The sequence below is a fragment of the Cydia strobilella genome, chromosome 13 (genome assembly GCF_947568885.1).
Source record: "Cydia strobilella chromosome 13, ilCydStro3.1, whole genome shotgun sequence".
Taxonomy (NCBI): Eukaryota; Metazoa; Arthropoda; class Insecta; order Lepidoptera; family Tortricidae; genus Cydia; species Cydia strobilella.
In genome coordinates, this window is record NC_086053.1 from 14,660,364 (window position 1) to 14,677,286 (window position 16,923).

Here is a 16,923-nt window from a genome sequence, read left to right on the forward strand (position 1 = left end):
TAGCAAATTTCATCGAAATCGTTAGAGCCGTTTCCGAGATCCCCGAAATAATATATACAAGAAATGCTCGTTTGAAGGTATATTCACACTGTTACCATTCATCATTCCAATATTTATTTTGCTTCAAAAGTCACTTGTACACTCAGCGTCAAATACTTTGTAGCAACCAAAGTAGTCAAATAGTTCGGTACACCATATATTTAGTATGGCCACTATGACTGCTACAGAGTATTTGACGCTGAGTCTAACACTAACACGCATTGCAATATTGAATATCACTCTTTAATAAAAAACTGCATGACCAAATTGACTATGCCAAACACGACGATAAGGAAGTAGAGCAGTAGTTTCCAGCACGTCAGCTTTCCGCGGAGCTGCAGGGATCTGACTTGGAGTATGGAGGGGAGAGCGAACACGTGCACCAGGCCGCTTATTGCACCCGTGTATCTGAAATAGAGGACAATAGTGAATCATTACTGGTGAATTTCCAATATGACATGGAACTTCAGTCACAGGGCGGACACGCTATACATCAAAAATCACTTGCGTTTCTATGTGTGAACGGCACGTATGTACACGCGTCATGCATCATAGTGTGAGTTGCTTAAAAACAGTACTGAGCGGCCAGGAAACGGACGTCAATCTTCTGTCGCGGGGCAAGGTAATTAGAGTCGGGGCGGGGCGGTGCGTGGCCGTTCTGTATGATAATAATATTACTTATTCTGTGCTTCAGTAACCGTTTAAGAAGTGTAGTGCTCTTATGGTAGATGAGGGATATGGTGGAAATGTTGGCTGTCATCGGGTAAGCCTTAGAACAGTTGGCAGAGTGTTTGGAGTTGTTTGAATGAGGGCTAACGCGTATGAATTCGCCGCTAGGGGCGCTAGTGTAGATGGTGGTCTTTTCCATAGTTCGAAATGACAAATGTCACTTCAATGACTGACAGCTTTTCTATAGTCTTTTGGACCACCATCAACAGAGGCGCCAACTGGTGACCAAAAAAACGATAGCCCTCATTATCTCGATGAGTATTAGTTGTCTGTGGAACGAAAAGTACAGTCAGCGATAAAAGCTTGTACCTGCCAAAAACTTATTAGGACTAAACCACAGACTACAAATGGATCCCGCAAACTCGGGAACAAACAAGTTATAGACGCACCACCGAGCGACCAGGGGTAAGAGAAAGAACCCGGTTGGTGATAAGGACAAAGCATGGCACTATTTTCTCTTTCCTCTTATAGGAATCGCAATAAGACTATCTTTCTCTATCAAAGAGTGTCAGGCTCTTGATGTACGTTAGACAAGTATATCTTATCTGTGCTTCTAGTCATGTATGACGTTTCTTTTTTTTTAATTTTCAATTGATGCGTGGCACAGGATGTAAAGTATACATCCAACCTTGCGTGACGCCCAGCTTCTTAAGAAATGAATACTAGTCAAGACTAAGCTCACCTTATAATCGTCCCTATGTTAGGACACAGGCAGGCGACAGCGACGCACATTGACACGATTACTACATTGATGGCGACAGTGTATCTGGTGCGTGATTTGTTTACATTACTGATTGGTAAGAGAAGAAGCGCTTCGGACCGAAGCATGTAGGCGACGAGTGGGTACACGGTTATAACCTGAAATATAAACATTTTTAGGGTTCCGTACCCAAAGGGTAAAAATGGACAAGTGCGAGTCCTACGCGCCCACCGAGGGTTCCGTACTTTTTAGTATTTGTTGTTATAGCGGCAACAGAAATACATCAACTGTGAAAATTTCAGGTGTCTAGCTATCACGGTTCATGAGATACAGCCTGGTGACGGACAGTGGAGTCTTAGTCATTTTTACCCTTTAGGTACGGAACTCTATTACTAAGACTCTGCTGTCTGTCTATCCGTCTGTCATGATTTGCCGCTATAACAACAAATACTAAAAACAGAATAAAATAAATATTTAAGTGGGGCCCATACAAAAAACGTGATTTTTTTGCCGTGATTTGCGTAATGGTACGGAACCCTTCGTGCGCGAGTCCGACTCGCACTTGGCCGGTTTTTTTTTTTGAGGCCGGTAACAACGAGACCTGGAATATCGACACATCTCTATTAATAATTAATATATCTTTAAAAAATACATTTGGAACAAATTAGCTGTGACTGTGCCACCGCCAACCGTGCGCGGCGCGTCATCGTGAATCGTGATTAAATGCACGAAGGTTGAAATTGGGCTGTAACCTAATAGCGCGCCTTTGGAAAAAAAGAATGAAAAAATCGAAGACTTTTTCAAATAAGTACGTAATTATATAAGTGTTTTTGACTGGTGCGTATAGCGTCAGTGCTGCCATCTATATTGAAACCATAGGAAAGACTACTACTATCTCACTTTCGACTGCGTCGTAGCTTTTATAAACAGAGTCATTATCGGATGTATGAGGTAGTACAACGCCAGCTACGTCAGCTGTCGAATATATCTGCTACAACACTGCCCTGTTATGGCAAAACAGAATATATCTATTACCTATACACGCTGCGCTGCGCGTAACAGGGTAAAATAGTTTGAATTACATTACGATAATTATAAAAATATTTATTATTTGAACTTACTTGAAATAGTAGCAGCGCCCGCGCCACTGCAGTCATAGTGTCATGCATTTCGAAGTTATTTAGTATATTCTGCAAACAAAATACGCAATAAAGTTAAAATCTACCTGTGAATGATAGTGTAAAGGCTATTACGAATACATTTTCCATATTTGTGAAGAATAATTCAAAAACATATGAGTACTCATTCTTTACTATCTATTGGCTCGTTGGGTGGAAGACATTTGGAAATTCGCGGGACACTTCTGAATGAGACTAGAGCCCAGGGTGCGTAGACAAGATGCCAATTGTTTACGCTACGTAGCGTAGCGTAGTTATCGAGTGATAGAGAGAATCACTCTTCCATATTAGTGCGACAGTAACAGTTGAGCTAGGAGGATATAACCCACATATAACCAAACGGAGCCGCCACGTCTGTAATTTGCTGTACAAAAAAGTCTGCCAATTTTTGCGGGGGAGGGGGACGTAAAATGTATACGTAACTTCAAAATAGCCATGTCAGATAAACGTCAGGCCATACATTGTGTATGACCATTGGCCGAATATTTTCGACAGAGGGGAACGCCTGTTAATGGCTACACCGTTTGGTGATACCCTCCTAGCAGTTGAGTTTCGTTCGCTACGGAGCGGTCACGATTGGCACGTTGGCTACGCACCCAGGACCGGGATAAGTGGCGAACACCATAGAGATATATATGAGAAGACAGAGTGGTTACTCCATACATCAGTGCGCGCGCCTTATTTCGTAGTCGACACCTAGCGTCAAGTAGCGGAACTCTCAGTACTGCTACTCGACACTAGATGTCGAATGTGTCGCGACTGACGAAGTGTATTGCTCAACAATTTATAATTAATCAGAAGGAGTTGAAAAGATTATAATATTAGCTGAAAATCGTTGAGCATTGGACTTTTTTGTTTGCCGCTACATCTATTGTCGAGTAGCAGTATTGAGAATACCGCCACTTGACGCTAGATGTCGACTACGAAATAAAGCGCGTTTTGGTAAGAAAAATGTATGGATTTACCACTCTTTCTTTACTTATATTTCTCTATGGCGTACACGAAGAGAGACCTATGCTCAGAAGTGGAGAAGGCAAATTTTGTGCCATTCTCAATCAATAGGGTACTTATTGTCGGTTGTCAATAAGGCGCTATTTCCATATAGCTTTAATTTTAAATCAACCTTATCGACAAGCGACAATGTGGTACGTTTTGGTTGAAAACGTCACGAGTCACGAATGATGATAAATATCTATTAAACTTACGTCTTCTATGCAAGACTTGGCAAGAGGGAAGCATATGTAAAAAACCGCGCCCACTAATAGGTACGTCATTGTTACTAGCACAAACGCTATCGTCAAATCTCTGCCCTGAAAATAAAGATATTCATAGTTTAATTTAAAATATTGTGAATCACCTTTAATGAGCTAACATGTAAAAACTAAGAACTAACCCGATTAATTCCTTTCGTATATATAAACAAAATTTACAAAATTCGCTTACTTGAGAATACAAAAAAAAATATATATATCTTACGACTAGCGTGCAGACAATGTAATTTAAATATTCATTACAAAGTATTGTAATATAAATAATCATTACAAAGCATTAGTTTGGTTACAAAACAAAGTGGGTAGAAAAATATTACTAACCGGCTCGGGTAGCTTAACTTGTGTAAGTAAATACGGGGCATTTTCTATGAAAAGGGACCTTATTGTCGATGGCGCTTACGCCGCACAGCGTCGCGCGCCATTGTATTTATATCGGAGTATCGTTTATAATGGCGTAAGCGCCATCGACAATAAGGTTCTTTTTTATAAAAAAAATACCACATATGGTGCATTCCCAACGCTTACCAAGCGCATGCGAGTGTACACCATCAAATATATAAGTGTGACTCCCGTTAGAAATTGTGAGTCGCGTTATGCTGGTTTATCAATCATGCGTCTGTCAGCGGGTCAAAGGGAACGCGTTGCCTGACGAATGTCGGCGAGCTACGAGGCAGTTAGCATGGAGAAATCAATTGGTATATAGTATTTCATACATAGTTTTTTTTTATATATTTGACCAACTTCCTGCTTGTTGGAATCTAAATTGATGCCCCTATCTAAACCGTTCACCTACTAACGCCATCTAGTGATCAGTAGATGAAAATACTTGTCACTTACGTTTTTCTCCTGCCGTTCATTATTACTCATAATAGTAATGATGATATTGTGTATATAGAATGACAGCGCCAGCATGCCGCTCAAGACAGCCGCGTCCGTGGTGGCGGGGAGCTCCTCGGGCGTCGGGGCCACGTTGATGCCCCAACCCCAGCCTTTTACTATCACGAATATCAGGAGGTACACCACGGAAAGCGTTCCTGGAAAAGAATAGTAGATTGTGTCACAAGGGAGAAAAATGACATATTTACGGCGAGGGCGTACATTGAATCCTGAACAAAGCAAAGGATTCTATAATTGAATCCTGAGCGTAGTGAGGGATTCAAGTGTTAACGTCCAAGGTTAAACAATTTTGCTACCATGTGACATATACTGTTTTGCTCATTAGTTATGAGGAAATTGTTATGTTCCAAAATATTATTTAAAATAACAAAATTGTATGCAAAAAAAAAACCATGTCCTAGAACAGAAAAGTGCCACTTTGATCCCTTCTAGCGGGGAAGAAAAAAGCCCTTTTTCGAATAGGTGATGTGACTGATGTGAAAAAAAAGGTCATTTTATAGCAGAAGGTGTATCTTTCGCACTAGCATAAGATTTAGTACTCTGTGATCAAAAAACTTCCAATTGTTTTGTTTCGTTCCATTTTAAAACAAAAACAAATCAAGAGGAAAGAGGACGGCCGTTTCTCCATACAAACCAGAGAGAAATATAAGTAAAGAAAGAGTGGTAACTCCATACATCACTTTTCTTACCAAAATGCGAGTTATTTCGTAATCGACATCTAACGTCAAGTAGTGGAATTATCAGTACCGCTACTTGACACCAGATGTCACAAGTGTCGCTACTATCAAAGATAGATATAACTCCGTATATCCGATTATATCCTCATTGCTACTATTAACGAAAGATGTACTGGTACTGCTAAAACAGAAGGAGTTGAAAATAGAGTTCCGGTTAATCCGGTTATAATATTAGCTTAAAATTGTTGAGCATTCGATTTTTCGTTCATCGCGATATCTATGCTGTCTCTATAATATATGCTATGATAAGCAGAATGCAAGTACTGGTAGCGCCATCTAGTAACGGATAGAAGTACTAAAATAACGTATGGTTAAAAATCTAAAATAACTTACCCAGTGAATTAAACTTGGTGAAGAAAGACACGTTGCTAAAATTAAGCAGTGGGAAAACGAGTAGTGCCACGTAAAATGGCACCGTGGTGTGGAGCCCCCAGTAACTGGAGTCGTGGGGCTCCGGTATTAATAGGGAGCCGTTGACGCCACCTTGCTTTGGGCAAAGCAGCGCTGTGGGATAGGTTGCGTTTGGACTAGACAGATCTGTAAAAAAAGTATAATACATACTATAATAAAAAACCGGCCAAGTGCGAGTCGGACTCGCGCACGAAGGGTTCCGTACCATTACGCAAAAAACGGCAAAAAAATCACGTTTGTTGTATGGGGAGCCCCACTTAAATATTTGTTTCATTCTGTTTTTAGTATTAAATAGTTGTTATAGCGGCAACAGAAATACATCATCTGGAACATTTCAACTATCTAGCTATCACAGCTGATGAGATACATGCAACCTGGTGACAGACAGACAGATAGACGGACAGACAGACAGAAATACGGACAGACGGACAGTGGAAGTCTTTAGTAATAGTCCCGTTCCCGTTTTAACCCAATTACCCGTTTATAATATTGGCTGTATTGTATTTGTGTTAGTAGTTAAGAAATAGGGTATTTGACTAAGTACTAGTTAAATAAGTTTATATTATTCTGTTTTTAGTATTTGTTGTTATAGCGGCAACAGAAATACATCATCTGTGAAAATTTCAACTGTCTAGCTATCACGGTTCATGAGATACAGCCTGGTGACAGACAGACAGACGGACAGACGGACGGACAGACGGACAGCGAAGTCTTAGTAATAGGGTCCCGTTTTTACCCTTTGGGTACGGAACCCTAAAAATACGTTCCCTAAGTTCCCTTACTTATTACAAAAAACATTAATGAAAAGGAAATAACCATAATTATGGATGTCAGGTAACCTATCTTTATGGAGGTCAACTATGTATGACAACTGTTCTGGCCTAGTGGGTAGTGACCCTACCTGTGAAGCCGATGGTCCTGGGTTCGAATCCCATTAAGGACATTTATTTGTGTGATGAACACATATATTTGTTCCTGAGTCTTGGGTGTTTTCTATGTATTTGTATATCGTTGTCTGAGTACCCATAACACAAGCCTCCTTGGGCTTACCGTGGGACTTAGTCAATCTGTGTAAGAATGTCCTATAATATTTGTTTATTTATTTATTATTTATTTGTTTATTTATTACTGTTCAAATAATTATTGAAATTAAGGTCTCGCCCTATTTGTAGGTACCTATACATTTAACAATGTGTGACACGTAATCACGTAGGTATCTCTCTTGTCTCTTGCTAGAAGTGCCACCTACGAGGTTTAAATAAGTTTTTATAATAGAGTACAAACTAAACACCTGCTAAATAGTTGATGGTGAATTAGAGGAAGTTTTTGACGTTAGCGCACAGAAGTACCAAAAAAGTAAAACCGGGTGCCACGCGCAACCACAAACTCCGGAGTTCTTACACCTCAATAAACCCAAGCTGGACTGACCTGCTAAATAGTTAACAGTGAAGTAGAGGAAGTTTGTGATCAGTATCCAGTACACCAAGTTGGCGCCCAGAAGTACTAACCGACTGAATCCATGCGCCACGCGCGCCGCCCAACCCACGAATGAGAGACAAAGAAGAGGTACTTTACCTCAATAGATACAAGCTGAACTCACCCGCTAAATAGTTGACGGTAAAGTAGAAGAAGTTTGTGATCAGTATCCAGTACACTACGTTGGCGCCCAGGAGTACTAGCAGACTGAATCCATGCGCCACGCGCGCCGCCCAAGGACCGAGGAGGGACAGGCATAGAGCTGGGACCTCACACGTCACTGTGCCTGTCGAAATGGTAAATATCAATAATAGACTGAAGATTAATATATTAAGATGGCCGTCCCTTGACTTACCATGATGCTTGTTGACTCGAAGCAGCACATAGGCGGTGTATAAACATAACGCCGCCATCAAAGCGACAAGCACCAGCGCTGCTGGCAACCCAGCGCGCTCCACTCCCCAAGCCATGGTTAGCAGTGAAGAACCCATCACTGTGTTCCATACTGAGAAACTAGAACAAATCAGACAGGTAAGTAGGTAACTACTTGACGTCACAGCGGCTACATTCATGTAGTGGTAGGTACCTACTCCGCCGATTTTTATTTTTGGAAATCAACCCCTTGGAGAGGACTCAGATAACAAATTAGCTAAAAAGAAACACGTTGACATCGCAAAACCAAGTTTTTACAAAAACTGTTTTCTAATATAATATCTGTTGAGTCGTACCTATTATCAACTATTTATATTGATAAATGGGTTTTGAACTTACATCGTAACTAAAGAACTTTGTTTTTTTGAGTCAACATTGATTGAATTATCTATTTTCTTCTTATATTCGTAAAGTGTGTTTGTCGGGTCCTGAAAAGAATAAAATAGGTAATCTAATTTAACTCTGACTAAACATAATATTGTCTTCGGTTACCGCGATAGTTACTCATGAAATAAAACTATGAAAACGGATTATATCGCGTATATTGAATTTATAATACATCCCGACGTCTCGAACTCTTTACAGCGTTCGTGGTCAACGGGTGACACCCACGAGTAAACGTCGGGATGTATTATAAATTCAATATACGCGATATAATCCGTTTTCATAGTTTTATTTCTGACTAAACATGTGAATTAAAAAGATACCTACGCAGTACGCACATAGGGTGTATATTGTATAATACATATTACGCGGTATGTGGTATATATATAGGCAGGCAGGTAGGAACGAGTATAATTACTAATTAGGTTACACAGACTTAAGCCCCATTTAGATGGTTCAAGGGACTTGTATGCGGTTTTGGTTACCTTGCGGTATTTGGGCGATTGGCTGAATTCATTGTACATACTTTGGTAGTTTATTACCATCATCATCATCATAGGCCTTTCAGTTTATTGCAGACTATACAAACAGTGTCAGGTGGGGTGACAACGTTTCTCATGCGGCAACCACGACCGCAAGTGTAGTGTGCCCGTGGCGAACATACACACACAACCACAGCTACAACGCGATTGGTTGATGAGTTCGCATCACGCGCGCGATTGGTCGAAATTACTAGCACCATTCTTAGTGCCAGTGCCCGTAAGGCCCGTCCTCAGATATACGTCAATGCTTACCGGACTATGCGTAGCTATACTCTTATAGGGCGGCTGGGCCGTGCCCAGCAACGGCTCTGCCTCTACCCGCGCCATGGTTTCCCTGAAGTTACCTGTCTCCAAGCTCACGCTGCTCCCTGATCTGTAAATAAAAGCAAAGAGGATATAATAAGATAGAGCGGTACTGTCATAGTAAATTTTGTAACCACTGTAAATTCACTGCCATCTATATATCAACATACTTTAAAACTAAAAATGAAGATTTATAAAAATACGTTAAAATGTATTTAAATATGGATAAATGATTTTTTTGTTTACATTAATTATTTTTATATGATTTTGTCCCATGTTCTTTCACTGATATGCGTTAAAATTGTTAAATAACAAACGAAACCGTCAACGCCATCTATACGACAGTAGGCCAAAGCTAGTAGCGCCCTCTGGTCGAGAATCAAATTTTCTTGATTTTCGAGGCACGTTTTTTCCTTAGACTGTATCCATCTATTACGGAGTTATATCTATCTTTGATAAAAGTCACCATCAAGCGACTATTTCACGGACTTGACAACTGGCAATGCCAGTTCTCTATACATCTCGGGCGGTACGTATAAGTATAACGAGAGACGGTACTGTTTACGTGATGGATTAGCAATGTAGGTACTCGTACTTACAGTGAATTGTCATTGTCAGCCTGATGGCGAAACAAGCGAGGTCATATTTCAATATCAAAGCAAACTACAACTGAAATCCAAAAGTAGATATAATAAACTGACTGCAGACGGTTTCTACAACAATCTACCCTCTTCTACTACGACAAAGATACTAAATATACAATAAACTAAATACCTACTGTACTACTAATGTACGCACGTACGCAAATATTTGAGTACCAACATATGTAGGTATATCGCTATTCAGATAAGTATGTGTTTACGCATTAATGTGTGAATCGACTGAGATAAAACGTTATTTTGTTGACCCAATGTTAAGGTAAGTATTTTGAAACCTTGGATTGCTTGCATTATACAATGGCAATATTGGCAATCGATTATAATACTTATATATACTTAGGTATCACAAATTGTTCACTATAATTAGGGTTGCCACGCATACTATAATATATAGTATCGTACTGTATTTTAGTCGTACTATATATTATATAAAAACAATATAGTACGAAAAATACTATATTTTCATCACTCAAGAATGGGGTATACCCTCCTAAGGCCCAAGGTCCTATCTATAGGACTTCTTCAGTTCGATGAAATTTAAATCTTATTCATTTGGAACAGAGTTGCATTTGTTTTGTTTCGTTCAATTTCCAAACAAAATAAAATCAACTGTATTTATTGCACTATAGGTTCCGATTTCAGTGGCAAATTTTGAATTTTTCATTTGTATGTCTGGGCCTTAGAAGGATACAAATGTCACCGATATCGCAATTTCACGTATAGGTAAAGTACTTTTCCCCTCACTAGCTCGGAAAGTTGTCGTTTATCCTTCAATACAAGCGGGGAAAAACGCGTTTTATCCACTAGTGGGGAAAGTAATTTGACCTTGGATGGAGCGTGTTTAAGTAGCTTGACAGATAACAAAACGTAAAACGCTCATGATAATGGTTCGTTCGATATTAATTATCATTAAATAAATGGTTTGAGAATCTAATAAAAAATACCAAATTTAGCTTTATTTAATGATTTTAAGTCATAAACCTTAAAATTCCATAAGAAACGTTTGTTTTTTTATAATTATGTTAAATATAATTCTGAACGCACAAGTGAGTCGATGCAATTTCAAAACGCATCGTTGACATTTCATACATCAGAAATGTTAACATTGTCAACAATTTTTTTACTTAAAACCTTTTCTTACCGACTCGCGTAAAAATACACAACTTCCAGAGTTTTCTGTTATAATATCGTAAAGAAATGAGTGATTCCAGTGATGAAGATGATCTAACGCCTGTGGATGTTGCACTTTCCTCGCTATAGTGAGGTGAAAAGTTTTGTGTTACACACGGGCGCAAATGTATTTTACTTCTCGTGTGTTGAAACACTCGCGGGTAAAATACAACTTTGCACCCTTGTATAACAAATAACTATACTTTTATCCTGAATTTTCCGATTCACGAACCTTTAAGAAATGTTTAAATCAAATTGCTTAAAAGCTAAAAGGTCTGAGAATGAAATATAAATAATACATTACTTACGCATACGTGTATGATTGTTGCCTGTCGTCAAAGAAATTTTCGTCTTCAGAAAGGTCTGAACCTCCACTGCCAAATAATCTGTAAAAACAAAAAAATATATGTCTCGTTTATAATTTCTGATTTGTTTCTAATAGTCAAGTCTACTGTCTGGATAAAATGTTTTTTTTTTAAAGATTACCTTCCATTAATGTATCTTTTAATTTAGTCCTAAAGATGTAGGAAACTTCGGTTAGACAGTGATTAGAAACCTCGCTACTTTGTTAACCAACCAGGCAACCACCAAAAATATTTAAAAACAAAAACACCCAACACGTCAAGAATGCCCAAACAAATTTTAAACCCACTGCACGACAATGAAATCTGAAATCCTCATTACACTAACGCACTAATTACCTGACGCCCGAAAGATTAACAATTATTTAATAGCGAAGAATACATACACATACCTTAGGTTTATTAAAAAAAAAACTAAAAAAAATCGTTTTAACGTGGTCTTCCACAGAACGGTCGATCGAATGTGGGGAGACTAGCTCGTCAGAACACTATATCTGCATTGTTTATATATATATATATTGAGATTCATGTTTATAAACAATGAAGTTGCAATAGCTACAGTTAATACACAAATCTGAGAGATTTATAGGCCATCGCCAGCTTATTGCGCAGACTTAGGTCAATTATTTTGACTAAAACAAAAGTTTTAGGAGTGTGCACCCTTTGGCCTATTACCAGTGTTGGGCAAAATGTGCAAGGAACAAGGTCACAGATATATCTACTTGTATGAAGGGTCACACCTTAAAGGGAAAGTATACAAGGGAGGGACGAAAGGGACAGTGCTTCAAAAGATCTTACTGGTACAGAGCGAGCTGCAAAATTGCATGGACACGTTATGAATAAATTAATAGTGGCTACGCAATTTTGCGGCTAGGTGTACGATGGTTGTACCTAGGACCTAGCCCTTATTTTTAGTACCTACCTATTTATCAGGACTACCATGCAGGAGTATCAGGTTTAAGAGGAAAGGGGGACTTCCGTTTCTCCATACCTACAAACGTAGTCCCCATTTTCCTTTGTAGATTATATTAAATTGACATTAAATATGCAAAATATTTTTAAATACTTTATACGTTTGTCATTTTAGATTTTTTGATTATTGTAATAATTTTTAAGAGCGAAAAACAGATTTCATAAAAACATTTAAATGCTCCTAACTCTTACAATAATTAAAAATTCGAAAAAAATCAAACGTAGGGTCATAGCTGTGGTTGATATACAACAAATTGTACAAAATATTTTCAATAATGTACAAAATATTTTCAATAATCCAGAGGAAAATGAGGACTACATTTGTATTAAAAGGCGATTTCGCGCGAATTCTCCACTTAAATTTCGTGACGGGGTTAAATGACGCACAAATTGACCGATAAAGGCAGCGATGACTCAAGGGCCGAGCGGAGACGTCGCCGCCGCCTGCCTTGATCCCCGGCTCTGGGTTCATTCCGATTCGACCATAATTCATGTCATACGTCATCCATTATCCTTACACGTGATTATCCTTTTATAGGGTTCCGTACCCAAAGGGTAAAAACGGGACCCTATTACTAAGACTCCGCTGCGCTGTCTGTCTGTCTGTCTGTCTCCAGGCTGTATCTCATGAACCGTGATAGCTAGACAGTTGAAATTTTCACAGATGATGTATTTCTGTTGCCGCTATAACAACAAATACTAAAAAGTATGGAACCCTCGGTGGGCGAGCGACTTGCACTTGGCCGATTTTACACAGTTATCACAGTGATGCGGAGCCGCATGCCGCACCGTTGTGCGGATTCGGATTCAATGTGACTACCGCCTTAGCAGACACATCTAGAATTCGGGTGTAGGAGATATAGAAAAAAGTGTATTTGAAAGTCAAACTACAGAATTGCATCGCGTTTTGAATAAGGACGTACCTATGTCGTGGTGGTTTCATTCAGATTGGCAAAAAATGCTACACTCCGGGTATAATCTTTAGGTCAGAATGTCGTTCTAAAAGGATTTAATCTGATTGCTTAGGGCTCTGAATAAATGCTGACGCATGCGGTGGTCACTAAAATTTGTCATTTATAAATTTCAGTTTCCATGACCCTGTTTTAAAATATTTTTTGTATGTTTGAGTCTCACAGGATACATAGACTTACCCAAACTGATATCTACTTAAGTCAACCTACACATTCTGAATATTCTGATAAGACCAAAAATAGCAATATATGATCGTGAATCTATTTGAATGACGATTAGCAACATAATTATTTATTATAATTTGGTGTATAAATAATTTGTAATCAGATGAAGCCCAGTTTAAACTTCTTATCTATAACAGAGACAAATTAATAATGTTGACTGGTAGTTGACATACAAAGTTGTGTTTCAAAACATTGGTATAGATGGCGTCAAATAGGGGAAGATGCATATGTTACAGTCCTCCTTATACATATTTTCGTATTGGATTTAGAATTTTTGACCTTCCTCGTTTAAGTGTCTATTTCTGTGTCGGCTTACGGGACTACGTTAGTCTTAAACGAATATAAAATATTTGAATAAGACCTCGCTCGTAACGCCATCTATTAATACGAAACCCTAACAATAATGAAAGCGGCACGCGAACTTAGTGTTAAAATTGGCAGTCTGTGTTGTTTACCTGTCTGCGCTGTACTAGAGCGGTACTTAACTGTCATAGTAAATTTTGTAACCCCAGTAAATTCACTGCCATCTGTCGACACACTAAAAATACGATAAAATGTATTTAAATATGGATAAATGATTTATTTATTTGCATTAATTATTTTTATGATTTTGACCCATGTTCTTTCACTGATATGCGTTAAAATTGTTAAATAACAAACGAAACCGTCAACGCCATCTATACGACAGTAAGCCAAAGCTAGTAGCGCCCTCTGAATGAGAATAAAATTTTCTTGATTTTCGAGGCACGTTTTTTCCTTAGACTGTATCCATCTATTACGGAGTTATATCTATATTTGGCTGTACCTACGAGTATAGCACGTGCCAGATAGATTGTGCTCAAATTGTGTGTATTAATAGCATATAATAGATTCATGACGAGTAGGATATCAATTCCCACCAAACTTACAAATATTTAAGTAATTAATAAACCTATAATCTTCTTTAGGTTTTAATGAAATAATAAGTACCTTTCTGCCTCAGTTTAGCTTCGGATTGCTCAGACTAATAAAGTAAGCGGTTGCTTGGCACCCTATTTATAGGGAGGAATCAAAATCTCAGAAATAGGTGTAACCAGATGGATGTGAAATAGAGAGGCACCATGGTCTAGATATGGGGCTTGGATTCAAATGTCTTAATCCAACCTTACCTCGACTTGGCTTAGCTTAGCAGACTTCGCACCGCACGAGATTGAATTTTCAAACTGAGGGATGTGCATTACCGGATCGTACATCGTACACCGGTCATATATATGGGATTCGCTCGGACTTTGTGTGCGATCCCTATATAACTCGAGTTAACTTGTTACAAGATTTTATTTAACTTGCCCTGACAGTATACATTATATGTATTTAGTTAGTTGGTTTGTTAGTTAGCGGTGGATCATATCTTGGAAGCTTTTGACCCACTTCCCGATTTCCGATTGAGCTGAAAATTTGCATAGGTACATATGTAAGTCGGGTGACAATGCAATGGTACCATCGAGCTGATCTGATGATGGAGACAAGAGGTGGCCATAGGAACTCTGTGATGAAACAACGCAACTTAATTGTGTTTGTGGTTTCTAGAATTGTCTCAATGAGTATTTGTTGTCTGTGGTAAAAAAGTACAGTCAGCGATAAAAGCTTGTACCAAAAATTATATTTTAGGCATAAACTTATTTGTATATGGGTCCTTAGAAACTGCCGACAGTCGGTTTTCCTCAATTTCGACGTGACCCTTTATCTGTTTGCATGAATTATCGCTGCACTTTCTATTGATTTATTAATTGACACGCAAACTGCGACATATAATATGATGTAAGTCTAATCGATATTTCGTCATCCTAGTGTTTACAGTATTTATAGATGGGGTTAAATCTATGTAGGTAATTTGCTTACCTATACGTGCCTATACATGTTACGTACCTTATACTTACCTAGTAGAGTTATCTGTTAAATCTATTTAACGTAGGTAAGTACTAAGACTAAAGTCCTTGCCAAGGAGTCGTGCTTAGAATTTGCCAGCTAACGTAGATGGCGCTTTACGGCTCCGTACGTAATGCAGTCACTCAGGTTGTTGACATGTCGACGTCTGACAATTCTGTGGGTAAACATACATCTAGCTCCGTACAGCGCCATCTTCTTCAGCGGTTAGAATCGGGTGCGCCATTTTTTCTGGGAATTTATACATCTTATACAATAAATAAATTAATTAATATCAATTTGGGGTTATAGGTATCTACTGAGTAACTTTTACTATGGGACCAACCACGAAATCGCAAAACAAAATTTGGCGGTTTCATACATTTTGGCTGGTTCATTTTCTATGGGAGAGTAGATTTTTTTCGCGATTTCGTGGTTGGTTCCATAGTAAAAGTTGCTCAGTATAATCCCAAAACCTCCCTAGCAACGGGAATACACATTTTTAGCCACCCCGTATATTCTTTGTTAGACGCATTTACCGGAGCGTGAAACACGTGAGAATAAATAAATGACGTTAGGAAATAAAACTCACTCGCCGAGTCAACACATCGGATTTGACCTCTTGTCTGTGTATGATAAGGATCCTCGCGAATTTTTTTGTCATCTTTTTGTATATTTTTTTTCGATAACGATTTTTTTCTGTTCTATACAGCACAACCGAGGTTTGAAGCCATTATTTTTGATCACCACACATATGAAAGATTACAAAGTCACAAGTAGTACCCTGAAGCGTAAATAAGAAGTCATACCCCATGAATCCATGATCAGTAGTTAAAAAAACTCACTCGAAATGGTCTTCAGAAGCCGAATTCCCTGAGCTCTGCGAGTCATGTCTCACGTTTCTGCGCGCATTAAATTTGACCATCACGTGTAGGTACGGGGCCGCGGACAACAAAGCACTGATAAAAGCAATGTAAAACTTCAGATTTATCTACTGTTTGGTTAGAAGAAATATATGTATTATATTAATGTCTTATTGTAGGAATTGTAAGGGAGTTAAGACCTTTTTGCTGTGTTTAGGGTGGGAATGCGAATCTGAAAAAAGGCAATGACCTATTATAATGTAGTTAATTTATGTATGTAGTTAGTAGAATTTATTAGAGTTGACCGTTGAAATTGTTGCGTGTAGGAGACGAATTAATAATTTATTACTTGCTGAGAGATATATTGGGACTTCTGTTAAAATAAAACAGTAAAATTTAATAGCTCTATTAAATAGCCCCTATCCCAGTACCTATGTATTTTGCGAAGTTGAAATGTTATTACTAGGGAAATAATTATTTTCTATTTCGCATTACAATGTTGTTATCTTTACAAAAAATTTACCAAATTTTCATAAATTAAGTCTACCCACTTTAAGTCTTTAACTGAGTCGGCTGTGACATTTTATTATGATATATGAGCAGACCGACTATCAATTGCTATCAATCAATCAACTATCATTTGATTTGACTACTATATGGTTGGAGGTTTCGCTAAATGCTTTGACTACCTCAAGAGCCA

General features: G+C 38.4%; 1 protein-coding gene across 2 annotated transcripts; it reads right to left on the reverse strand.

The window, feature by feature from the left end:
- Positions 1-66: 66 nt before the first annotated feature.
- LOC134746795 (sodium-coupled neutral amino acid transporter 9 homolog) lies at positions 67-16,377 on the reverse strand. Of its 2 annotated transcripts, XM_063681339.1 has the most exons (12): positions 16,206-16,377; positions 11,237-11,314; positions 9,049-9,169; positions 8,210-8,298; positions 7,794-7,951; positions 7,563-7,724; positions 5,885-6,088; positions 4,755-4,951; positions 3,852-3,956; positions 2,590-2,658; positions 1,451-1,626; positions 67-447 (listed from the first exon to the last, which is right to left on the reverse strand). In XM_063681339.1, exons 1-12 carry the CDS (start codon positions 16,283-16,285, stop codon positions 276-278), a joined length of 1,611 nt encoding a protein of 536 aa, XP_063537409.1. In that variant the 5' UTR covers positions 16,286-16,377; the 3' UTR covers positions 67-275. The 2 variants fall into 2 exon arrangements, with proteins under 2 accessions (XP_063537409.1, XP_063537411.1); XM_063681341.1 differs by lacking the exons at positions 11,237-11,314; positions 16,206-16,377 and adding an exon at positions 9,699-9,833.
- Between the last annotated feature and the right edge of the window lie 546 nt (positions 16,378-16,923).